At 42.6% G+C, this 27,601-nt stretch overlaps 1 protein-coding gene across 1 annotated transcript in view; it reads right to left on the reverse strand.

Annotated features, from left to right (window-relative positions):
• LOC124254974 (ubiquitin carboxyl-terminal hydrolase 24-like) overlaps window positions 1-27,601 on the reverse strand; it is a 292,052-nt gene that overhangs the window by 29,813 nt on the left and 234,638 nt on the right. The window contains 6 exon segments of the mRNA XM_046688817.1: window positions 919-1,073; window positions 1,218-1,308; window positions 2,097-2,162; window positions 4,085-4,198; window positions 4,336-4,454; window positions 22,882-22,993. Coding sequence (XP_046544773.1) covers window positions 919-1,073; window positions 1,218-1,308; window positions 2,097-2,162; window positions 4,085-4,198; window positions 4,336-4,454; window positions 22,882-22,993 — 657 coding nt within the window.

A 27,601-nucleotide genomic window follows, 5' to 3' on the forward strand; every position in this document is an offset into this window, starting at 1 on the left:
TCAGTCTAGGAACAGTCAGCATGGGTATGTGCAGACAGACCTGGAGACATGATCAGAGAGAAGCAGTAGTCAGTCTAGGAACAGTGAGCATGGGTATGTGCTGACAGACCTGGAGACATGATCAGAGGGAAGCAGTAGTCAGTCTAGGAACAGTGAGCATGGGTATGTGCTGACAGACCTGGAGACATGATCAGAGAGAATCAGTAATCAGTCTAGGAACAGTCAGCATGGGTATGTGCTCACAGACCTGGAGACATGATCAGAGAGAAGCAGTAGTCAGTCTAGGAACAGTCAGCATGGGTATGTGCTGACAGACCTGGAGACATGATCAGAGAGAAGCAGTAGTCAGTCTTGGAACAGTCAGCATGGGTATGTGCTGACAGACCTGGAGACATGATCAGAGAGAAGCAGTAGTCAGTCTTGGAACAGTCAGCATGGGTATGTGCTGACAGACCTGGAGACATGATCAGAGAGAAGCAGTAGTCAGTCTAGGAACAGTGAGCATGGGTATGTGCTGACAGACCTGGAGACATGATCAGAGAGAAGCAGTAGTCAGTCTAGGAACAGTGAGCATGGGTATGTGCAGACAGACCTGGAGACATGATCAGAGGGAAGCAGTAGTCAGTCTAGGAACAGTGAGCATGGGTATGTGCAGACAGACCTGGAGACATGATCAGAGGGAAGAAGTAGTCAGTCTAGGAACAGTGAGCATGGGAATGTGCTGACAGACCTGGAGACATGATCAGAGGCAAGCAGTAGTCAGTCTAGGAACAGTGAGTTAACAATGTTTATGGCATGCATGACGTGAAGGAAATAAGTTACAGGAAAGGAAAGAGAATTGGCAGAAACAACAGAAGCCCTGTTACAATAAATGAGAATTGGTGTATTTTCTTGTTTTGGACTTGCTTTCATACATACCTTCTTCTTGAGCCAGTTGACTGCCCATTGCCACTTACTGGGTGTGCTTAGTAGATAATCCTTGGCAATACTACACCGATTGCTGACTCCCACCAGGAACTTGATACACTGGTAGGAACGTCGACTGTCACACACATGGTTCAGTCGGATTATTGCTAAAATTGTCAATGGAAGATAAGGTACATTATTTTGACACAAACTCACAACACTACAGCATGAAGCAAAAATATTTATTCAGATTATTTAAAACGATAAAATCTAATTCTGAATAGATAGTGAGAATGACAGTGAAACATTACCTATGAGCCCTTCATACTTGTGGCCAGATTCATCAGTGTGCCCATCAATCACCCACTTGAGGCGTGTCAGTTGAAGTGAATCCTCTATCACCTTTCACAAATCAAAATGTATCAACCTACTATATGACATGCCAAAAGCAGGATTCATATGCATGCAAGTGAAAACACTCATCGGCGCACCTGAATATGAATATCTTGAATTACCAAGTAACTACCAATTACTGATAGAACCATGTTCAATAATATTATCAAAGATGAACTCTTTGACAGACATTAAACCATAATTAGATGTATTAGTATTTCGGAAAGATATCTTAAAACATAAAGTTGCATGGCTGTTAAGGTGACATGCCTCCGATGGACGATGTTGGTGATAATGACAGAACCATGCTTCTTCTCTTAACCTTACAGCTGATATTGACTTCTGACTTTACTTCAGCAAACCCTTTTCAAATCAGGGTCCCAATATGTTTAATGATACAGGCATAAATAAGTTTTGAGAAAGTGTAAACCCAAACTTTGCAAAAATCTTGTGATGTTGGTGTCAAGGTCTATGTGGAATACGTCCATTGTTGGAAATCATGTAATGACACTGATACTTGTGCCATATCCAAATAAAACATTATACAACACCCTCACAGATAACACTGACCTTTCACAAAAGATTTGACATTTGATTGGTCATATTTTACCAGCAGGATTCAAACCAGTCTATGCTCCATTTTACAAATCAGTGAACACCAAATATCCAGTAGTGTACAGAATGTCTTGGTCTGAGTAATAATTGCTGGTCGAGAAAAGCTCATGATGAGTAGACTGTGTAATGTGATGACTTCCTGTGAAATGATTACATTGTGCACACCATATAAAACAACTTACCAAAACTTCAGTTAGAAGTGTGAATATAGGCTTCAGTTCATTGGATGGTGTGTTCAGATACTGTGACTGAAACAATAAATATTTAATGACATTAACCTTATTTCCCATCACATCACATGTTGCAGCAACAGGTAAGGTAAATCATCTTCATCATAAAACGGGGCGGTGGGGTAGCCTAGTGGTTAAAGCGTTGGCTCGTCACGCCGAAGACCCGGGTTCGAATCCCCACATGGGTACAATGTGTGAAGCCCATTTCTGGTGTCCCCCGCCATGATGTTGCTGGAATATTGCTAAAAGCGGCGAAAAACCAAACTCTGTCAGTCAGTCAGTCATCATAAAACATTCACATACACTCATATTACCTCCAATATACATTTGAGACTTGCATTACCACTGTTCACTTGCTCAAGGGATACTCACTGTCCATGTCAAAATGGAAGATGGTGGGTAATAACTACCATATCGTATACACGGATACTATGATAAGGCCTAAAAACAACAATGTTGTGGTTCCGATTACCCGACCGACCATTGAATTCTGGTGCTGACCCTAGTTTTCTCACGAGGTATGAATAAAATAAGCTTTCAGATACCGGCACCAATGGATATTGGCCATTCTGATAGAGAAAGTCGACATGATGGCCACAAGCTTGACTGAATAAACAATTACACATTGATAAAAATGTGTTATTAGTTCGTACTTTACTTCCCAAAAAAATGTTAAAAAAAGTCCTTCCTACCTACCTACCCTAAATTTTAAAGAGGTGTAATCGGAACCACAACATTTTTTTTCACTTGGCGTAATGGTTCACAAGCCTTCGGTGCATATGAGATTATGTTCAAAATATTAACTAAAAAGGCTAAAATCTTGCCTAACTCATGTACCATGGGACTGGATGAACCCCTAGTTTTTACCACCTCTGATGTGGCACTGACAGAACCTATCCCAATGACTCAAGGAATACTGACTTGCGCGTAAACAAACTGGCAGCCAATGACAGTAAATGTCACAATTACATGAATGTGACTGAGTGTAAAGTTCTCAGGATGACAGAAGCTCCAGCAAATCTTAGTTTCTCTTTGACAGGATATTTTATGTTGTGATATCGAATTTACTGGGGTAATATTCAGATATATTTAAAGTACATGTAGTGTGAATTAAGTACATATAATTCTTATTACAAATCAACTGTTTACATTAAGAAAACCATTTCCACTACAAAAATAACAGAAGCAGACCCAAACAATATCACAATTCTGACCAGCTCAGGTGACATCAATGTATTCATCTTTGAACCCTAATACTGTACAATTCAGACTTTAGTTCGGTGCCCCTAGCTATATAAGCGAGTCTGGTAATTCCATACTTTCGTATCAAAGGTAAACATCGTATGCTACCACATTTATGCTTGAAATCGGGACATTTCTATAAGGGACTGGCTTTTAATCACTAAAGGTAAGTAAATAACAGTAACTGACAGATAAATTGACAGTTTTATGAAAATTCGTTTTCTTCAAACTTTTAAAACTTTTTCTTCATTATTCATAATTGGATTTAATATGAAACACTCTTCCTTACATTGATGAAGTGATTTTTGAAAATGATCTGGCCCTAATACGCTTCCATACTTCGCATCTCCGGGTGGATGTTATGCGCATCCGTTGCTGCGCAGAATTACCGGACAGCAAGCGATGTCGTCAGAATGCCGGTAAGGTCAACCGTATGGCATAATGCAACGTTAGAATCTTAAAGTCATCAATAAAACTTATATTTCTATTACCGGACGGCATTGTACTAGAGCAATCACTTCATCCTAAATGCCATCACTTGCAGTCTGGAAAGCACCAAGAATGTCATTTGAACTTTGATTGAATGAAACATCAATTCCAGCAGTGGAAAAACTGTCTTAACTGAGATACAGACAACAAGCTGTTTTGTAGAAAGAAAGTGGGAAATAATCAAAGGACTAGGAATGTGACTGACTCACCATTAAGTGTTTGACGAGGTTGAGGCTGAAGGTTTTGTTACAGAAGCTACAGTACAGCAGCATGTCTGTGATAGTGGCATTGCTCACAATCAGTTCTCTCACTGCCTGAACAACCTGAATACAACAAAAACACTCAACATAATGCAAGCAAAATACTTCAACATCTCAACACAGGTAGAAATTAGATTACTTCTACAGTAGCAAGGAAGTGCTAAATGTATCATTTAGTATAAAGGATGCATCATACATACCTCACGTAGATAGCGAAAAGAGTCTGTTCCAAACACATATTTTTCCATTTCTGCTGACATCTTGAGAAAGACATTTGGAAATACTGTTTTTGGCTTCATGACAGGAAATTCACCACTATCTGGAATGACAATAATGTAATTTTCTGAATAAAATTGATATTTTTATACTTATCCTGATTCATGCTTAATGCTTGTCTCCTTCCTCTTGCGAACGTTAGTGGAACACTTGTATCTCCTATTGAAGCTCCCTTCAATAAAGAACAGACGTAAAATCACTCCTACCAAGAGTTATCTCCTCAGCTGTCCAGGCGGGAAACTGGCGCCACCGTCCCCACATGCCTCACTCTCTCCTGATTATGAGCCCGACACTTGAATTTGCAGGGAAATCCAAAGTGTCTAGTGGGGAGGCTGGGTGGGCTTACCTCATGAGTCAGGACAAGTATAAAAATATCAATTTTATTCAGAAAATTACATATTTTTCCTTATCCTGACTCATGCTTAATGCTTGTAGAATCCGACGGAAAAGGCGGCGGGCAAGTTACTTTGGATTTCATGTAGTGATTTACGTCTCTATACCCCCCTATGGGAACTTCGTGTTGGCACTGTTATTCAACTGCTAATCTCTGCTGCTGCTGCGACCCTGTCCTTCCAGCTGCCTTTAGATGGGGGGACCACAATAGTTAACTTTTGGTCCTTTCTTCTGTTAACATTTTATGTGGATTTTGCGACTCCATCTCTTGATGCAAGCACCAAGTGGAGAAGCGACCCATTCCTGTACAAGTATCCTTACAAGTACTGGGTCATATTACTTATGCTTGTCTGTCCTAGACGTGCATATAGACTTAAAGCAAAACTCTCTGGAGTGTAGGCTTTGTAAGTCATGTGATAAAAGGGCAAGACACCTTCTCAGCGCCTTTGTAGGACTATCAATTGTTGTGCTACAACAAGTGGGCCGAAATGGTGAATGCCAGAGCCATCCTCAGTGGCGACGTCCTTCAGGTAGTGGTTGGCAAACATCCTGTCCCATTTCCAGAAGCAGCCTTCCATTATCGTACTGATAGAGCAATTCCCATGTACAGCGAGCGTTGACGCCAGAGCTCTAACTTCATGTGGGTTGAAGACTCTTGGAGGATCTCCGTCTGTGTCGCTGTCGATATTGAGACGAAAAGACACTTGAATTTCCGTCACCTGGACCTGGATCTTTGTAGGTAGACTTTCAATGCTCTTACTGGGTACAAGGATAGGGTATCCTGTGGTCCAAGGACTGATGATAGTGTTGGGACATGGAACTGTCTGTCTGGATGACCTGGCAGTTGATTCTTTGCTATGAAGTCCCATCTCAGTCCCCTATGCACGATGTTATGATTATCATCAAATCGTGTTCTCTCGAAGTTCAGAGCATGTATTTCCGATATCCTTGCTGCTGTTACTAATGTTATCAGGAACAGCGTCTTCTGCGTCAAGAACTCGAATGATGTTCTCTGTAATGGTTCGTAGATCTCACTAGTGAGATGTCGTAGAACTACGTTGAGGTCCCACGCCGGAGTTCTAAATCTCTGATGTTGGTCCTCCAATTAAAAGGGCGTAGTAAGGCCAGTAACTCTGGTACTTTTGTCAGTTGCACTTGTCCTCATGGCGATAACTGAGCTCAATGCTGCTAGGTATGTTGAGAGTGTTGACCCTTTTAACCGCTTCCTTTGTCTAGGTGACAAAGGTAGTCCGCCACTTGAGGATGTGTCACTATCATGGTTGTGAAGTCGATCCTCGAAACTTATCATTTGTCTCGAAGCGTCACCACTTGTCGTCAGACAAGTTGCGTGAAGACTTGCATAAAGCTAGTGTGACTGCTTTCGCTGCCCTGGCGAAATATCCTCTCTTGTTCAAGCATGCCTTGATACAGTCCACACGTGGAGCCGGAACACCTCTGGGTTGCCGTGCGCCTGCTTTGTGTGAGGATGTATTAGTAAATTCGTCCACTCTGGTAGTTGCAGTTGAGGCAGTCCTAGGTCTTGTATGAAAATAGGGGACCATATTCTCGCTGGCCAAAAAGGCGTGCCCCAAGTAGTTGTGGGTCTCTCGCCTGACTGATTTCTGCAATACCCTTGGTATTAGAGCTGGTGGAGAAAACGTGTAAGCGTTTAGTCCTAGCCAGGCGATGCTTAGCGTGTCCGTTGCCCAGGCCCGTGGATCTGGTATTGGTGAGACGAATGTTATCAGTTGACCCTTGAGGCGAAGAGGTCTATTAATGGTGCTACCATCTCTTGTATGATCTGCTTGAAGATCTCTGAATGTAGCATCCAGTCTGTTGAGAATGGCTGCGTTGGACAGGATAGTGCATCTGCTATCACATTCTTGGTTCTTGGAATGTCGCATACTCTGATGTGGACATTCAGGTTGACTGTTATGCTGACCAGCTGAAAGCAGAGGTCCAGAAGGTTCGCCGACTTTGTTGATCCTTCTGTAGACCTGCGCGGAGACCTGCATGGAGATCGGCTTGGCGATCGACGTGGAGATCGGCGTGGTGAGTGGCCCGGTGAACTGTGTCTGTAGGGTGACCTGCGCAGAGATGAGCGACTGTGGGTTCGCGAAAGTCTCAGCGAATCCCTCGACGATCTGCATGATGCGGAAGATGTCTTGGATAATGTATCTGAAGTCCTTCGCGAATGCCTTCGCGAACGCTCACCATCTGATTCCGCATCTGGGGAATGGTGGCTGGTCCTTCGCGAACAACTTCGCGAACGCAGGTCGTCCAATTCTGTATCCGGTGATGGGTGATTCCTCCTTCGCGAATGCCTTCGCGAACGCTGATCATCTGATTCCGCATCTGGGGAATGGCGACTGGTCCTTCGCGAACGCTGGTAGTCCGATTCTGTATCCAGGGATAGGTGATTCCTCCTTCGCGAACGCCTTCGCGAATGCTGATCGTCCGAGTCCGTCGCAGGGGATGGTTGAGTCGACCTTCGCGCATGCTGGTAGTGTAGATCTGCTGCCAGATGTCACGTTGATAGAGGGTCCCTCAGAGACGACGTCTGCGTTGGAGCCTTCGCGAAGGCTCGGGACCTCTATGAGGGCTGTGACTTCTTCTCCAGGCCGTAACGCTGCTCCATCATCTCCTGCATAAAGTCCCCCGGGTTGAAGGTCTGCGGTGGTAGTGGCGCTGCCCTTTCTGCGGTGATAGCGACGTGGCCCCCAGGACGCTCATCTGTTGTCAGCTAAGATACCTCGGGTTGAGACTGGTCTTTCCTTGGGATGAACCTCTGAGATGATGATCGGTTGATCATCGTAGAGTCCCTGTTCCGTCATCGGGACAATCTCAGCAGAGAAAGTCCTTGTAGTCTGCGCAGACGTCCCCGTAGAGTTGGTCGTCATCTTAGGGGTGTGTAGCCCATCTGGGTGGAGGATGGCTTCTATTCAACGTCTGCGATGATTGTAGAGCTGCCCTCTCTGCGTTGATAGCGATATGGTCCAGGGATTGCTCATCTGTCGCCCTTGGACTGCGTGCTGTATGTCTGGGATGATCAGCAGCGGCTCATCATGAAGTCATCTCACTGCCATCGGGAAGATGTCTGTGAGGCTTCATTCTGCGTAGAGGATGGCTTCTTCTTCTACGTCTGCGTTGAGGGGTTGTCCGATGTAGAAGCCAACGTCTTCGAAGTAATGGCGGACAACATCCCACGCCCATCCTCCGAGGACACCTCTGGCAGGTCACTTGATGGTAGTTAGTCGTCTAACAGCAGTAGACAGCTCGTGAGGGACTCAGCCAGTTATCCATGACTTGGAAAGTCACCTGGATTTGTCGGTAGTATGTCTAATTACAGAAAAAAATTATTTATTAAATTGAATATCTATTAAATGCTGATAAAGATTACAGCTATTGCTGGAAGTACATGTTGTTCTGCAGCTAGGGCACAATCAATGCGGGTTTGCAGCAGCGAACCTAAACCTACAACGAAAATAGGTTTTCATGAAATGTCAACAACTGAACAAACACGGACAATTCCGTGAATAAACAGTGCTAAATACGATTAAATATCAAACCATAATGTTGAAGGATACTAACTAAACCTCTATAAAAGTAGAATAGAGGAGAATAACTAAGTAATTAAAGGATATAGTGCCGTATAGGAGATACAGGCGCTCTCACAACCTGCCCACAGGGCGAAGAAGGAGAGAGTAAGCCATGTGGGGACGGTAGAGCCACAGTTTCCCGCCTGGACAGCTGGGGAGATAACTCTTGGGAGGAGTGATTTTACGTCTGTTCTTTATTGAAGGGAGCTTCAATAGGGGATACAAGTGTTCCACTAACGTTCGCAAGATGAAGGAGACAAGCATTAAGCATGAGTCAGGATAAGGAAAAAATTTACACAATTTAATAAACACATAACCAGGTAACATTCATCATCTTCGAGTGCAAATGTAGTAAGTAAGCGGTATAGCAGTCAGTCCTGGGAGCCATGTGGCTGCTGCTTGAAAACATCACACTCACCTGTTTAACTAGACATATGTTTTCCTTACATGCTTAAAAAAGCCTAACTAATTATGGACACCTATATGAAATTCTTCTGCCCTGTACATGTGATATTCTCCCTCTGCTGTGTTAGTTCACTCATGTGATATTCTCCCTCTCCTGTGTTAGTTCACCAATGTGATATTCTCCCCCTGCTGTGTTAGTTCACTCATGTGATATTCTCCCTCTACTGTGTTAGTTCACTCATGTGATATTCTCCCCCTGCTGTGTTAGTTCACCAATGTGATATTCTCCCCCTGCTATGTTGGTTCACTCATGTGATATTCTCCCTCTACTGTGTTAGTTCACACATGTGATATTCTCCCTCTGCTGTGTTAGTTCACTCATGTGATATTCTCCCCCTGCTGTGTTAGTTCACTCATGTGATATTCACCCTCTACTGTGTTAGTTCACTCATGTGATATTCTCCCTCTGCTGTCTTAGTTCACTCATGTGATATTCTCCCTCTACTGTGTTAGTTCACGAATGTGATATTCTCCCTCTGCTGTCTTAGTTCACTCATGTGATATTCTCCCCGTGCTCTGTTAGTTCACTCACGTGATATTCTCCCCCTGCTGTGTTAGTTCACTCACGTGATATTCTCCCCCTGCTGTGTTAGTTCACTCACGTGATATTCTCCCCCTGCTGTGTTAGTTCACTAATATGATATTCTCCTTCTACTGTGTTAGTTCACAAATGTGATATTCTCCCTCTGCTGTGTTAGTTCACTCATGTCATATTCTCCTTCTTCTGTGTTAGTTCACTCACGTGATACTCTCCCCCTTCTGTGTTAGTTCACTCATGTGATATTCTCCCTCTGCTGTGTTAGTTCACTCATGTGATATTCTCCCTCTGCTGTGTTAGTTCACTCATGTGATATTCTCCCTCTGCTGTCTTAGTGCACTCATGTGATATTCTCCCTCTGCTGTGTTAGTTCACTCATGTGATATTCTCCCTCTACTGTGTTAGTTCACTCATGTGATATTCTCCCTCTGCTGTGTTAGTTCACTCATGTGATATTCTCCCTCTGCTGTGTTAGTTCACTCATGTGATATTCTCACTCTACTGTGTTAGTTCACTCATGTGATATTCTCCCCTGCTGTGTTAGTTCACTAATGTGATATTCTCCTTCTGCTGTGTTAGTTCACTCATGTGGTATTCTCCCTCTACTGTGTTAGTTCACTCATGTGATATTCTCCCTCTCCTGTATTAGTTCACTCATGTGGTATTCTCCCTCTACTGTGTTAGTTCACTCATGTGATATTCTCCCTCTGCTGTGTTAGTTCACTCATGTGATATTCTCCCTCTGCTGTGTTAGTTCACTCATGTGATATTCTCACCTTGCTGTGTTAGTTCACTCATGTGATATTCTGCTGTGTTAGTTCACTCATGTGATATTCTCCCTCTGCTGTGTTAGTTCACTCATGTGATATTCTCACCTTGCTGTGTTAGTTCACTGATGTGATATTCTCCCTCTGCTGTGTTAGTTCACTCATGTGATATTCTCACCTCTGCTGTGTTAGTTCACTCATGTGATATTCTCCCTCTACTGTGTTAGTTCACTCATGTGATATTCTCCCTCTGCTGTGTTAGTTCACTCATGTGATATTCTCCCTCTGCTGTGTTAGTTCACTCATGTGATATTCTCACTCTACTGTGTTAGTTCACTCATGTGATATTCTCCCCTGCTGTGTTAGTTCACTAATGTGATATTCTCATGATCTGCTGTGTTAGTTCACTCATGTGATATTCTCCCTCTACTGTGTTAGTTCACTCATGTGATATTCTCCCTCTACTGTGTTAGTTCACTCATGTGATATTCTCCCTCTGCTGTGTTAGTTCACTCATGTGATATTCTCCCTCTGCTGTGTTAGTTCACTCATGTGATATTCTCCCTGTGTTGCTGTGTTAGTTCACTCATGTGATATTCTCCCTCTGCTGTGTTAGTCATTCTCACTCATGTGATATTCCCTGCTGTGTTAGTTCACTCATGTGATATTCTCCCTCTGCTGTGTTAGTTCACTCATGTGATATTCTCCTCTGCTGTCACTTAGTTCACTCATGTGATATTCTCCCTCTGCTGTGTTAGTTCACTCATGTGATATTCTCCCTCTGCTGTGTTAGTTCACTCATGTGATATTCTCCCTCTGCTGTGTTAGTTCACTCATGTGATATTCTCCCTCTGCTGTGTTAGTTCACTCATGTGATATTCTCCCTCTGCTGTGTTAGTTCACTCATGTGATATTCTCCCCTGCTGTGTTAGTTCACTCATGTGATATTCTCCCTCTGCTGTGTTAGTTCACTCATGTGATATTCTCCCTCTGCTGTGTTAGTTCACTCATGTGATATTCTCCCTCTGCTGTGTTAGTTCACTCATGTGATATTCTCCCTCTGCTGTGTTAGTTCACTCATGTGATATTCTCCCTCTGCTGTGTTAGTTCACTCATGTGATATTCTCCCTCTGCTGTGTTAGTTCACTCATGTGATATTTCTCCCTCTGCTGTGTTAGTTCACTCATGTGATATTCTCTGCTGTCTTCTGTGTTAGTTCACTCATGTGATATTCTCCCTCTTCTGTGTTAGTTCACTCATGTGATATTCTCCCTCTGCTGTGTTAGTTCACTCATGTGATATTCTCCCTCTGCTGTGTTAGTTCACTCATGTGATATTCTCCCTCTGCTGTGTTAGTTCACTCATGTGATATTCTCCCTCTGCTGTGTTAGTTCACTCATGTGATATTCTCCCTCTCCTGTGTTAGTTCACTCATGTGATATTCTCCCTCTGCTGTGTTAGTTCACTCATGTGATATTCTCCCTCTGCTGTGTTAGTTCACTCATGTGATATTCTCACTCTACTGTGTTAGTTCACTCATGTGATATTCTCCCCTGCTGTGTTAGTTCACTAATGTGATATTCTCCTCTGCTGTGTTAGTTCACTCATGTGGTATTCTCCCTCTACTGTGTTAGTTCACTCATGTGATATTCTCCCTCTCTGTGTGTTAGTTCACTCATGTGATATTCTCCCTCTGCTGTGTTAGTTCACTCATGTGATATTCTCCCTCTGCTGTGTTAGTTCACTCATGTGATATTCTCCCTCTGCTGTGTTAGTTCACTCATGTGATATTCTCACCTGCTGTGTTAGTTCACTCATGTGATATTCTCCCTCTGCTGTGTTAGTTCACTCATGTGATATTCTCACCTTGCTGTGTTAGTTCACTCATGTGATATTCTCCCTCTGCTGTGTTAGTTCACTCATGTGATATTCTCCCTCTGCTGTGTTAGTTCACTCATGTGATATTCTCCTCTACTGTGTTAGTTCACTCATGTGATATTCTCCCTCTGCTGTCTTAGTTCACTCATGTGATATTCTCCCTCTGCTGTGTTAGTTCACTCATGTGTCTTATTCTCCCTCTACTGTGTTAGTTCACTCATGTGATATTCTTCCCCTGCTGTGTTAGTTCACTCATGTGATATTCTCCCTCTGCTGTCTTAGTTCACTCATGTGATATTCTCCCTCTGCTGTATTAGTTCACTCATGTGATATTCTCTGCTGTGTTAGTTCACTCATGTGATATTCTCCCTCTGCTGTGTTAGTTCACTCATGTGATATTCTCCCTCCCCCGTGTTAGTTCACTCATGTGATATTCTCCCCTGCTGTGTTAGTTCACTCATGTGATATTCTCCCTCTACTGTGTTAGTTCACTCATGTGATATTCTCCCTCTGCTGTCTTAGTTCACTCATGTGATATTCTCCCCCTGCTGTGTTAGTTCACTCACATGATATTCTCCCCCTGCTGTGTTAGTTCACTCATGTGATATTCTCCCCCTGCTGTGTTAGTTCACTCATGTGATATTCTCCCCTGCTGTGTTAGTTCACTCATATGATATTCTCCTTCTACTGTGTTAGTTCACAAATGTGATATTCTCCCTCTGCTGTGTTAGTTCACTCATGTGATATTCTCCCTCTGCTGTGTTAGTTCACTCATGTGATATTCTCCCCTGCTGTGTTAGTTCACTCATGTGATATTCTCCCTCTGCTGTGTTAGTTCACTCATGTGATATTCTCCTCTGCTGTGTTAGTTCACTCATGTGATATTCTCCCTCTGCTGTGTTAGTTCACTCATGTGATATTCTCCCTCTGCTGTGTTAGTTCACTCATGTGATATTCTCCCTCTGCTGTGTTAGTTCACTCATGTGATATTCTCCCTCTGCTGTGTTAGTTCACTCATGTGATATTCTCCCTCTGCTGTGTTAGTTCACTCATGTGATATTCTCACTCTGCTGTGTTAGTTCACTCATGTGATATTCTCCCCTGCTGTGTTAGTTCACTAATGTGATATTCTCCTCCTTCTGCTGTGTTAGTTCACTCATGTGATATTCTCCCTCTACTGTGTTAGTTCACTCATGTGATATTCTCCCTCTGCTGTGTTAGTTCACTCATGTGATATTCTCCCTCTACTGTGTTAGTTCACTCATGTGATATTCTCCCTCTGCTGTGTTAGTTCACTCATGTGATATTCTCCCTCTGCTGTGTTAGTTCACTCATGTGATATTCTCACCTTGCTGTGTTAGTTCACTCATGTGATATTCTCCCTCTGCTGTGTTAGTTCACACATGTGATATTCTCACCTTGCTGTGTTAGTTCACTGATGTGATATTCTCCCTCTGCTGTGTTAGTTCACTCATGTGATATTCTCCCTCTACTGTGTTAGTTCACTCATGTGATATTCTCCCTCTGCTGTCTTAGTTCACTCATGTGATATTCTCCCTCTGCTGTCTTAGTTCACTCATGTCGTATTCTCCCTCTACTGTGTTAGTTCACTCATGTGATATTCTCCCCCTGCTGTGTTAGTTCACTCATGTGATATTCTCCCCTGCTGTCTTAGTTCACTCATGTGATATTCTCCCTCTACTGTGTTAGTTCACTCATGTGATATTCTCCCTCTGCTGTCTTAGTTCACTCATGTGATATTCTCCCCGTGCTCTGTTAGTTCACTCATGTGATATTCTCCCCCTGCTGTGTTAGTTCACTCACGTGATATTCTCCCCCTGCTGTGTTAGTTCACTCACGTGATATTCTCCCCCTGCTGTCTTAGTTCACTAATATGATATTCTCCTTCTACTGTGTTAGTTCACTCATGTGATATTCTCCCTCTGCTGTGTTAGTTCACTCATGTGATATTCTCACCTTGCTGTGTTAGTTCACTCATGTGATATTCTCCCTCTGCTGTGTTAGTTCACACATGTGATATTCTCACCTTGCTGTGTTAGTTCACTGATGTGATATTCTCCCTCTGCTGTGTTAGTTCACTCATGTGATATTCTCCCTCTGCTGTGTTAGTTCACTCATGTGATATTCTCCCTCTACTGTGTTAGTTCACTCATGTGATATTCTCCCTCTGCTGTCTTAGTTCACTCATGTGATATTCTCCTCTGCTGTCTTAGTTCACTCATGTGATATTCTCCCTCTGCTGTGTTAGTTCACTCATGTGATATTCTCCCTCTGCTGTGTTAGTTCACTCATGTGATATTCTCCCCCTGCTGTGTTAGTTCACTCATGTGATATTCTCCCTCTGCTGTGTTAGTTCACTCATGTGATATTCTCCCTCTGCTGTGTTAGTTCACTCATGTGATATTCTCCCCTGCTGTGTTAGTTCACTCATGTGATATTCTCCCTCTGCTGTGTTAGTTCACTCATGTGATATTCTCCTCTGCTGTGTTAGTTCACTCATGTGATATTCTCCCTCTGCTGTGTTAGTTCACTCATGTGATATTCTCCTCTGCTGTGTTAGTTCATTCTCCCATGTGTGTTAGTTCACTCATGATATTCTCCCTCTGCTGTGTTAGTTCACTCATGTGATATTCTCCCCTGCTGTGTTAGTTCACTCATGTGATATTCTCCTCTGCTGTGTTAGTTCACTCATGTGATATTCTCCTCCTGTCTGTGTTAGTTCACTCATGTGATATTCTCTCTACTGTGTTAGTTCACTCTTATGTGATATTCTCCCTCTGCTGTCTTAGTTCACTCATGTGATATTCTCCCTCTGCTGTGTTAGTTCACTCATGTGATATTCTCCCCTCTACTGTGTTAGTTCACTCATGTGATATTCTCCCTCTGCTGTGTTAGTTCACTCATGTGATATTCTCCCTCTAGCTGTGTTAGTTCACTCATGTGATATTCTCCCCTGCTGTGTTAGTTCACTCATGTGATATTCTCCCCTGCTGTGTTAGTTCACTCATGTGATATTCTCCTCTACTGTGTTAGTTCACTCATGTGATATTCTCCCCTGCTGTGTTAGTTCACTCATGTGATATTCTCCTCTGCTGTGTTAGTTCACTCATGTGATATTCTCCCCTGCTGTGTTAGTTCACTCATGTGATATTCTCCCTCTGCTGTGTTAGTTCACTCATGTGATATTCTCCTCTGCTGTGTTAGTTCACCATGTGATATTCTCCCCTGCTGTGTTAGTTCACTCATGTGATATTCTCCCCTGCTGTGTTAGTTCACTCATGTGATATTCTCCCTCTGCTGTGTTAGTTCACTCATGTGATATTCTCACCTTGCTGTGTTAGTTCACTCATGTGATATTCTCCCTCTGCTGTGTTAGTTCACTCATGTGATATTCTCCCTCTGCTGTGTTAGTTCACTCATGTGATATTCTCCCTCTGCTGTGTTAGTTCACTCATGTGATATTCTCCCTCTGCTGTCTTAGTTCACTCATGTGATATTCTCCCTCTGCTGTCTTAGTTCACTCATGTGATATTCTCCCTCTACTGTGTTAGTTCACTCATGTGATATTCTCCCCCTGCTGTGTTAGTTCACTCATGTGATATTCTCCCCTGCTGTCTTAGTTCACTCATGTGATATTCTCCCTCTACTGTGTTAGTTCACTCATGTGATATTCTCCCCTCTCTGTCTGTTAGTTCACTCATAGTCACTCATGTGATATTCTCCTCTGTTCTGTGTTAGTTCACTCATGTGATATTCTCCCCCTGCTGTGTTAGTTCACTCATGTGATATTCTCCCCCTGCTGTGTTAGTTCACTCACGTGATATTCTCCCCCTGCTGTGTTAGTTCACTAATATGATATTCTCCTTCTACTGTGTTAGTTCACTCATGTGATATTCTCCCTCTGCTGTGTTAGTTCACTCATGTGATATTCTCTCCTTGCTGTGTTCTCATGATATTCTCCCCCTGCTGTGTTAGTTCACTCATGTGATATTCTCCCTCTGCTGTGTTAGTTCACTCATGTGATATTCTCCCTCTGCTGTGTTAGTTCACTCATGTGATATTCTCCCTCTGCTGTGTTAGTTCACTCATGTGATATTCTCCCTCTGCTGTGTTAGTTCACTCATGTGATATTCTCTCCCTCTACTGTGTTAGTTCACTCATGTGATATTCTCCCTCTGCTGTGTTAGTTCACTCATGTGATATTCTCCCTCTGCTGTCTTAGTTCACTCATGTGATATTCTCCTCACTGTCTTAGTTCACTCATGTGATATTCTCCCTCTACTGTGTTAGTTCACTCATGTGATATTCTCCCCTGCTGTGTTAGTTCACTCATGTGATATTCTCCCCTGCTGTCTTAGTTCACTCATGTGATATTCTCCTCTACTGTGTTAGTTCACTCATGTGATATTCTCCCTCTGCTGTCTTAGTTCACTCATGTGATATTCTCCCCTGCTCTGTTAGTTCACTCATGTGATATTCTCCCCTGCTGTGTTAGTTCACTCATGTGATATTCTCCCCCTGCTGTGTTAGTTCACTCAATGTGATATTCTCCCCTGCTGTCTTAGTTCACTAATATGATATTCTCCTCTCACTGTGTTAGTTCACTCATGTGATATTCTCCCTCTGCTGTGTTAGTTCACTCATGTGATATTCTCACCTGCTGTGTTAGTTCACTCATGTGATATTCTCCCTCTGCTGTGTTAGTTCACACATGTGATATTCTCACCTTGCTGTGTTAGTTCACTCATGTGATATTCTCCCTCTGCTGTGTTAGTTCACTCATGTGATATTCTCCTCTGCTGTGTTAGTTCACTCATGTGATATTCTCCCTCTACTGTGTTAGTTCACTCATGTGATATTCTCCCTCTGCTGTCTTAGTTCACTCATGTGATATTCTCCCTCTGCTGTCTTAGTTCACTCATGTGATATTCTCCCTCTACTGTGTTAGTTCACTCATGTGATATTCTCCCCCTGCTGTGTTAGTTCACTCATGTGATATTCTCCCCTGCTGTCTTAGTTCACTCATGTGATATTCTCCCTCTACTGTGTTAGTTCACTCATGTGATATTCTCCCCTCTGCTGTCTTAGTTCACTCATGTGATATTCTCTTGCTCTGTAGTTCACTCATGTGATATTCTCCCTGCTGTGTTAGTTCACTCATGTGATATTCTCCCCTGCTGTGTTAGTTCACTCATGTGATATTCTCCCCCTGCTGTGTTAGTTCACTCATGTGATATTCTCCTTCTGCTGTGTTAGTTCACTAATGTGATATTCTCCTCTCTACTGTGTTAGTTCACACATGTGATATTCTCCCTCTGCTGTGTTAGTTCACTCATGTGATATTCTCCCTGCTGTTAGTGTTGTGATGATTCTCCTCTGTGCTTAGTTCACTCAATGATATTCTCCTCTGCTGTGTTAGTTCACTCATGTGATATTCTCCCTCTGCTGTGTTAGTTCACTCATGTGATATTCTCCCTCACTGTGTTAGTTCACTCATGTGATATTCTCCTCCCTCTGCTGTGTTAGTTCACTCATGTGATATTCTCCCTCTGCTGTGTTAGTTCACTCATGTGATATTCTCCCTCTGCTGTGTTAGTTCACTCATGTGATATTCTCCTCTGCTGTGTTAGTTCACTCATGTGATATTCTCCCTCTGCTGTCTTAGTTCACTCATGTGATATTCTCCCTCTGCTGTCTTAGTTCACTCATGTGATATTCTCCCTCTGCTGTGTTAGTTCACTCATGTGATATTCTCCCCTGCTGTGTTAGTTCACTCATGTGATATTCTCCCCTGCTGTGTTAGTTCACTCATGTGATATTCTCCCTCTACTGTGTTAGTTCACTCATGTGATATTCTCCCTCTGCTGTCTTAGTTCACTCATGTGATATTCTCCCCGTGCTCTGTTAGTTCACTCATGTGATATTCTCCCCTGCTGTGTTAGTTCACTCATGTGATATTCTCCCCTGCTGTGTTAGTTCACTCACGTGATATTCTCCCCCTGCTGTGTTAGTTCACTAATATGATATTCTCCTTCTACTGTGTTAGTTCACTCATGTGATATTCTCCCTCTGCTGTGTTAGTTCACTCATGTGATATTCTCCCTCTGCTGTGTTAGTTCACTCATGTGATATTCTCCCCCTCTGTGTTAGTTCACTCATGTGATATTCTCCTCTGCTGTGTTAGTTCACTCATGTGATATTCTCACCTCTGCTGTGTTAGTTCACTCATGTGATATTCTCCCTCTGCTGTGTGTGTTAGTTCACTCATGTGATATATTCTCCCTCTGCTGTGTTAGTTCACTCATGTGATATTCTCCCTCTACTGTGTTAGTTCACTCATGTGATATTCTCCCTCTGCTGTGTTAGTTCACTCATGTGATATTCTCCCTCTGCTGTCTTAGTTCACTCATGTGATATTCTCCCTCTGCTGTCTTAGTTCACTCATGTCGTATTCTCCCTCTACTGTGTTAGTTCACTCATGTGATATTCTCCCCCTGCTGTGTTAGTTCACTCATGTGATATTCTCCCCTGCTGTCTTAGTTCACTCATGTGATATTCTCCCTCTACTGTGTTAGTTCACTCATGTGATATTCTCCCTCTGCTGTCTTAGTTCACTCATGTGATATTCTCCCCGTGCTCTGTTAGTTCACTCATGTGATATTCTCCCCCTGCTGTGTTAGTTCACTCACGTGATATTCTCCCCCTGCTGTGTTAGTTCACTCAGGTGATATTCTCCCCCTGCTGTCTTAGTTCACTAATATGATATTCTCCTTCTACTGTGTTAGTTCACTCATGTGATATTCTCCCTCTGCTGTGTTAGTTCACTCATGTGATATTCTCACCTTGCTGTGTTAGTTCACTCATGTGATATTCTCCCTCTGCTGTGTTAGTTCACACATGTGATATTCTCACCTTGCTGTGTTAGTTCACTGATGTGATATTCTCCCTGTGCTGTGTTAGTTCACTCATGTGATATTCTCCCTCTGCTGTGTTAGTTCACTCATGTGATATTCTCCCTCTACTGTGTTAGTTCACTCATGTGATATTCTCCCTCTGCTGTCTTAGTTCACTCATGTGATATTCTCCCTCTGCTGTCTTAGTTCACTCATGTCGTATTCTCCCTCTACTGTGTTAGTTCACTCATGTGATATTCTCCCCCTGCTGTGTTAGTTCACTCATGTGATATTCTCCCCTGCTGTCTTAGTTCACTCATGTGATATTCTCCCTCTACTGTGTTAGTTCACTCATGTGATATTCTCCCTCTGCTGTCTTAGTTCACTCATGTGATATTCTCCCCGTGCTCTGTTAGTTCACTCACGTGATATTCTCCCCCTGCTGTGTTAGTTCACTCACGTGATATTCTCCCCCTGCTGTGTTAGTTCACTCACGTGATATTCTCCCCCTGCTGTGTTAGTTCACTAATATGATATTCTCCTTCTACTGTGTTAGTTCACAAATGTGATATTCTCCCTCTGCTGTGTTAGTTCACTCATGTCATATTCTCCTTCTTCTGTGTTAGTTCACTCACGTGATACTCTCCCCCTTCTGTGTTAGTTCACTCATGTGATATTCTCCCTCTGCTGTGTTAGTTCACTCATGTGATATTCTCCCTCTGCTGTGTTAGTTCACTCATGTGATATTCTCCCTCTGCTGTCTTAGTGCACTCATGTGATATTCTCCCTCTGCTGTGTTAGTTCACTCATGTGATATTCTCCCTCTACTGTGTTAGTTCACTCATGTGATATTCTCCCTCTGCTGTGTTAGTTCACTCATGTGATATTCTCCCTCTGCTGTCTTAGTTCACTCATGTGATATTCTCCCTCTGCTGTCTTAGTTCACTCATGTCGTATTCTCCCTCTACTGTGTTAGTTCACTCATGTGATATTCTCCCCCTGCTGTGTTAGTTCACTCATGTGATATTCTCCCCTGCTGTCTTAGTTCACTCATGTGATATTCTCCCTCTACTGTGTTAGTTCACTCATGTGATATTCTCCCTCTGCTGTCTTAGTTCACTCATGTGATATTCTCCCCGTGCTCTGTTAGTTCACTCATGTGATATTCTCCCCCTGCTGTGTTAGTTCACTCACGTGATATTCTCCCCCTGCTGTGTTAGTTCACTCACGTGATATTCTCCCCCTGCTGTGTTAGTTCACTAATATGATATTCTCCTTCTACTGTGTTAGTTCACTCATGTGATATTCTCCCTCTGCTGTGTTAGTTCACTCATGTGATATTCTCACCTTGCTGTGTTAGTTCACTCATGTGATATTCTCCCTCTGCTGTGTTAGTTCACACATGTGATATTCTCACCTTGCTGTGTTAGTTCACTGATGTGATATTCTCCCTGTGCTGTGTTAGTTCACTCATGTGATATTCTCCCTCTGCTGTGTTAGTTCACTCATGTGATATTCTCCCTCTACTGTGTTAGTTCACTCATGTGATATTCTCCCTCTGCTGTCTTAGTTCACTCATGTGATATTCTCCCTCTGCTGTCTTAGTTCACTCATGTCATATTCTCCCTCTACTGTGTTAGTTCACTCATGTGATATTCTCCCTCTACTGTGTTAGTTCACTCATGTGATATTCTCCCCTGCTGTCTTAGTTCACTCATGTGATATTCTCCCTCTACTGTGTTAGTTCACTCATGTGATATTCTCCCCGTGCTCTGTTAGTTCACTCACGTGATATTCTCCCCCTGCTGTGTTAGTTCACTCACGTGATATTCTCCCCCTGCTGTGTTAGTTCACTCATGTGATATTCTCCCCCTGCTGTGTTAGTTCACTAATATGATATTCTCCTTCTACTGTGTTAGTTCACAAATGTGATATTCTCCCTCTGCTGTGTTAGTTCACTCATGTCATATTCTCCTTCTTCTGTGTTAGTTCACTCACGTGATACTCTCCCCCTTCTGTGTTAGTTCACTCATGTGATATTCTCCCTCTGCTGTGTTAGTTCACTCATGTGATATTCTCCCTCTGCTGTGTTAGTTCACTCATGTGATATTCTCCCTCTGCTGTGCACTCTTAGTGCACTCATGTGATATTCTCCCTCTGCTGTGTTAGTTCACTCATGTGATATTCTCCCTCTACTGTGTTAGTTCACTCATGTGATATTCTCCCTCTGCTGTGTTAGTTCACTCATGTGATATTCTCCCTCTGCTGTGTTAGTTCACTCATGTCATATTCTTCTCTACTGTGTTAGTTCACTCATGTGATATTCTCCCCTGCTGTGTTAGTTCACTAATGTGATATTCTCCTTCTGCTGTGTTAGTTCACTCATGTGGTATTCTCCCTCTACTGTGTTAGTTCACTCATGTGATATTCTCCCTCTCCTGTATTAGTTCACTCATGTGGTATTCTCCCTCTCCTGTGTTAGTTCACTCATGTGATATTCTCCCTCTGCTGTGTTAGTTCACTCATGTGATATTCTCCCTCTGCTCTGTTAGTTCACTCATGTGATATTCTCCCTCTGCTGTGTTAGTTCACCAATGTGATATTCTCCCCGTGCTTTGTTAGTTCACTCATGTGATACTCTCCCCCTGCTGTGTTGGTTCACTCATGGGATATTCTCCCTCTGCTGTGTTAGTTCACTCATGTGATATTCTCCCCCTGCTGTGTTAGTTCACTCATGTGATATTCTCCCCCTGCTCTGTTAGTTCACTCATGTGATATTCTCCCCCTGCTGTGTTAGTTCACTCATGTGATATTCTCCCTCTGCTGTGTTAGTTCACTCATGTGATATTCTCCCCCTGCTGTGTTAGTTCACTCATGTGATATTCTCCCCCTGCTATGTTGGTTCACTCATGTGATATTCTCCCTCTGCTGTGTTAGTTCACTCATGTGATATTCTCCTTCTGCTGTGTTAGTTCACTCATGGATATTCATGTAAGTGTGGAGGAACCTTTGCTCGTTATTAGACCTTATACAGGCCTACCAAAGAAAACTTTCCCACTGTGCAGAAAAACGCAGAAAAGCCCACATTAATCGTGGAAATAGTAACATAAACACATTACCTCGCTACTGAAACAGTAAAAACGGCAACGAAAAACCATGAAACTGCAACATTTTGAACATCAGTGAACTTTGACCTCTACTGTGCATGCGCATTACGACCCGGGCGTCTTTCCAAATTCTGAGCAACCGTGAATCGCCTCGCGTAGAAAAAGTATTAAATATGTCGAAATAATTGCTGTCAATCGTTTCACACGAATGAAACGTAAACTAAACAAGTGTGCACACAAGTATCATGATGATAAATGCGGAATAACACAACAGAAATACATAAAAAGGAATGTAACATTTGTCCAAGCTGGAAAATGTCAACATGCGGTCGAGACTTCCTCTTCCATGTGCGCATGCGCAAAATCGAAGTTGCGGGCTCCTCGTTTTATGATGCAGTGTTAGCGATTTAAAGTTGCCGTTTCTACTGTTTCAGTAGCGAGGTAATGTGTTTATGTTGCTATTTCCACGATTAATGTGCGCTTTTCTGTGTTTTTCTGCACAGTGGGAAAGTTTTCTTTGGTAGGCCTGTTATACCAGAAGCCGGTGTGACTCTGCACCAGTTCCAATCCAGACATCTAATTGAGGAACTCACTGAAATCTGACGTACCTTGTGTTCCATTTCAAGGCACTTACATGATGTACTCATCATTTGTACCAGGACATACATCATTTACTCACTTTCTGTTCTGTGTCAGGACACATTAATTACTCACTGTTCCATATAGGGACACATTGATTACTCACTTTCTGTTCTATATCAAGACACAAATATCTGTTCTCCTTCTAGAGAATCACATCATTTACTCACCTTCTGTTCTATAACTTGACACCTCACAGTTGGCAATAAGGACAGCTAGGGCTACGTGGAGATTAACAAATTCTCTAGACTGGATAGAACTCCATCTTCGACTTGAACAATCCTGTAAAAGAGAGAGACATTACTAAAGCTAACCTCAATAAGTGGGCAAACAGACACTTAGCTGTTAGCATTGCTCCATAAATATGTTGTGGTCTGGAGAAACATACACAATAAACATACCAGTAACCATTATCAGTCTTGCAGTTTCAGGGTACCCCCGTTAAGTCTTTTACAGAACACTGACATATATCATGCAATGAGAAATACTTGTTGTGAACATATATAAATAAAAACAAGTGATTTCTGCAGGAGTATAAAGAATAAATATGTAAAAGATGAGTGCAGATATTTCTTCTAGCCTAAACTCCTTTATCTGCACAAGATCTTTCGCCGATCAACAGGTCTTCAGGTGTACAATGAAAACTAAGTGTCATCATAGGCGATGCATAACGGTAGTATCTATGTCGTCACCATGCGTATGACCATCTGTTCTTTTTCCATCTGTAATCGTTTATCATTGTGAAACAACTGATAAAATGGAAAGATAGTAAACTAGCCATTCCCGCATTTATCAATGTGTTGTTCCATGTCTGAACAAATGCTTGTCCCAATTCAGCTAACGTCAATGGCTGATTCTGTGATTGACGTAAACATTGCTCCATTTCATCCCAAGCCTGCTCGAAAGGGGACAGGTCTGGAGAACAGCTGGCCAGGTGAGTACTGGAATGTTCTGCTGTCTCAGGAAATCCTGAGCCACATGTGAACGGGCATTATCTTGTTGAAGCATGAAGTTACATCTCTGTCCTTGAATGGAAGGCTGCAAATGAGGCCCAATAATCTCATCCCTGCATCGAGGACCTGCCAGATTGTCACTGACAAGACAAGAAAGACGACTCAAGATGATGAGTTTTCAATGTTTTTATTCAAGCTTAACCATCAGAAGTGATGCCTCCATAATACCTAGCCACAAAACTGTCGATGTTAAACAGCCAAGCGTCAACATACTGTTCATCTTGCTGTCTGTATACCCTGCCCTGCCATCTAAGCTGTCCAGATGAAATCTCTACTCAGCAGTGAACAAAACACCATCCCAATCTTGTACTGTAGATACTGTCTGCACCAGGCAAGATGTGCCTGTCGGTGACGTTCGAGCAAAATTAGGAACAATTACATGTATTGTTAGTAATTGTTAGTAAACTTACCTCTGGATTATGGTTGCCTTATTCCTGTGGATTCCACAGATACATACAGAATGGAAATGAAAATTTTAACTAAGTCATAGCTATCCCTAGTGGTATGCTTAAAAGAGTCTCCCTTAGGCTAGCTGTGACGTCACAATGTAGTTGTTGAAAACCTCTCATGATTTTTCTGAAGAAAACTGACATCTTCTGCATCTCCTCGTGGGGAGGTCGGGTGGGCACTAGACCCCATAATCCAGAGGTAAGTTTACTAACAATTACTAACAATACATGTAATTGTTCCTAATTATAGGCGTAAACATTCCCTCTGGATTATGGTTGCCAGAATCACACATACGGAAGGAGGGTTTATGCAGATGATGAATACAGCAATACCACTAATTATCCCGTTATAGTCTATGACATAACAATTAGGATAACTATGACTTAAGTGATGAAATGTAATATATATATGGATTACCTAGATCATTCCCTGGATATTTCAGTATTTAATTACCTAAAGGGAAGGATCATCCTTGTGAGGGAGAAATATATGGTGTTTGGAGAAGACTGTGACGTCACTTCCGGCCCCAGACGTCATATCCGGTTCTGTAATAGTCTATTGACTGATTCTCATTTTAACCGGTTTCTGTGACGTCACTTCCTGTTTGATGATGTCACTTCCTGTTTGATGACGTCACTTCCTGTTCATTGACGTCACTTCCGTTTATTGACGTCACTTCCAGTTTGTGATTTCAAGTCTTCTTGTGGATTATTTAACTGGAGTAATAAACTGCAGCGGATATAATAATTCCACTTACTGGTGATAAACATTAGTAGATACGGTTCTTCAAAGATCCCCATCCTTCTGTTTACTGTTAACCTGTTTCCTCCCTCACAGTCCAAAGACAGTGAACCACTGCTGAGTTTGGATATATATATATATGCACCCCCCTTCCTTTTTCCCCCCTTCAAGGGAAAAACAAGAGGAGGAGAGGCGCTGTCTGTAGGCTCTCTAAGGATGGAATGACGTTTTGCAAAAACAAATTGGTGTAGGGATTAGAGATCTTCCACTGGCATGCAGCAACAATCTGATCTATTGAAATGGACCCCCAAGCAGCAAGTGACGACATCCAGGCCCTGGTCTCATGCAGGGAAAACTATTCTTCACTAAGTTCGGGTCAAAATCCTGGTAACAAGAAAATGATTGTCTTCCTAAGCCAAGACGATAAAATATTCAATCAAGAATTCCAAATCAACAATTGTCTTGCATGAGATAATAAAACAAAACAAAAAACAAACTAACAAAACAGCGGCAACTATGTCTGATATTGAGAGCATGCTGGATATACCTTCTCAGAGCTCGAATAGGGCATAGGAGTCTAGTTCTGTCTGATCTAGAGGCAGAGGTAGGGAATACTTGAATCTGGTATACTCTGTGGCCGAGAGACCGCCAGCAGAAGCCTGATTCTTGGCAAGAACAAACTGGTAAAGTTCTACAAGACAGCCATCTAGAGCCTCCTGTAAAGGTGATTGACTAAAGTCTATGGCCAAAAATTCTGGTATTCTGGAACTGGAAACTGTAGCAATGACAAGTAGAAAACCCAACTTTTATGGAGAAGAAATGACAATGAATTTCTTACATAGGTTTGGAAGACTTCTGGAGAGACTACAGAATTATACATAAAGCCAACTTGGGGAAGATTGTAGGACTAGGAGCCGAAAAAATAATAATAATAAATAAATAAATTGGAATGAACTAATCGGATTGTAGAGCAAGCTGTTAGAACCACTGCTAGTCCTTGTATATCTCAAACAGAAGCGATTGCTGATCTGTAGTCCACCATAGTACTGTGTTGCAGTGTCTTAACGTCACTGATAAAAGTAGAAATCCGCTAAGAATCGTTGAGATAGCCCTGAATCTGAATTCCCCTCAACATAAAAATTTGTAGGAGCGATATCATAACAATGAAAATATCTAGAAATTGTTGAAACAATTTCCTCATTGGATTGTTCTGGAAGATTCGTATCTCCAGTCAAGAGGTGAAATGGTACTATATCTGCCGAATGGTCTAACACAATCACTCGAGTGTGATTGGCATCGGAAAACTGCCTGAAAAACGACATCCAAAGAGGAGTGGGCAAGCATACTCCGTGGGCTGACATGACCACCATGGAATCTGATGAATTGCCATATAATCCTCAAAACCTGGGTGAGGAAGCTACCCGATTCCCAAGACAAGGCAACTGCCGTATGAAAAGATATCGATCTAGTATGCACGGTCGAAAATATGAACGAAATTTGTGGATAATTTCGAGGATAGGTGTGAGAAATCCCTATCAATTTGAAGCACTGGCGAGGAAAAACAACCCCATCCTATCAAGGTTGACATGGGCTTGTCTATCCATACCCCTAGCCAAGGATGCTAAGCCTTCATATTTGCAAGATTATCGTGACTGAATTGTCCCGCCACTTTGTACAGTGAACGCAGACACGAAATCACGGAATAATTTCCCACAGGGTGCATAAAACGCTTACAGCGCATCTCCAATGGCGCGTCATATTTTTCAAAGAACGTACCTTCATAGAAAAAGATATTACAATTCAATGCGGCGTTGATTAAACCCATGATTAAACTCATATCCCCCCGTAACACTCGAAAACCTAACAACACGATGTTTACGGCGTCCATTTACAAGGTATTAGCTCTCGGCCAATCAGCGTCATTCAGTCCGCAGTAAATACTATTTATCAGCCAATGAAATAATTCGTTATATTTCGAAGCTGGTTTCCGGCTCCCTTTGCGCTCGCGAACTTGCGCCACCTTGCGTATATTGCGATAAGCGAGATGGGGCCCAGCGTAACACATGGTTGCAGAAGTTGGTAGACCAAACGGAAGATGCCATTAGCGTGTTTAGGGGAGATGAGGGTGATGAAAAAGTAAACTAACGACGGAATACACCTTCCAAGATCCGTCAGAAAGCAGAGGGATAATAGGCACTTGTTAGAACAATAAATGTGCCCTATAACACGCCTTTTCCAGGTACAAGGTACATGCTCAAGGTGTTGACATGTTACCTTTTATTACCCCTGAAAACCCATGCTGCCCAAGAGGCGCGAGAAAATTGAATAGCCACATGAATTATCCCACCAGGTACCCATGTACCCTGCTTGGTTATATCGAGGCAATTGAATAACTCAGTTGCCTGTATTCAGTGACTGGATATCAGTCTTGTTTCCAACCTAACGGTATATCGCCCGTGCCACCCGTTGAGCGCTCAGCTGACAGTGCATTCTGGCAAGAAAATGCACGTGTCATCTCCTTATCTGATTTATTCACCTGGTCGTCACCTGGTCCGACTCGTGTTACCTGAACTGCTGTCGCCTTGTGGGACAGCCGATTGATTTTGAACCGTGGCCACGAATATAGCCGTGGTGTTTCAAATTCAGTTATAGTAATAATAATAATATTACTGAAAATCACGAAATC

Source organism: Haliotis rubra, unplaced genomic scaffold, assembly GCF_003918875.1.
Source record: "Haliotis rubra isolate DU_JTF1 unplaced genomic scaffold, ASM391887v1 Scf589, whole genome shotgun sequence".
Classification (NCBI taxonomy): Eukaryota; Metazoa; Mollusca; class Gastropoda; order Lepetellida; family Haliotidae; genus Haliotis; species Haliotis rubra.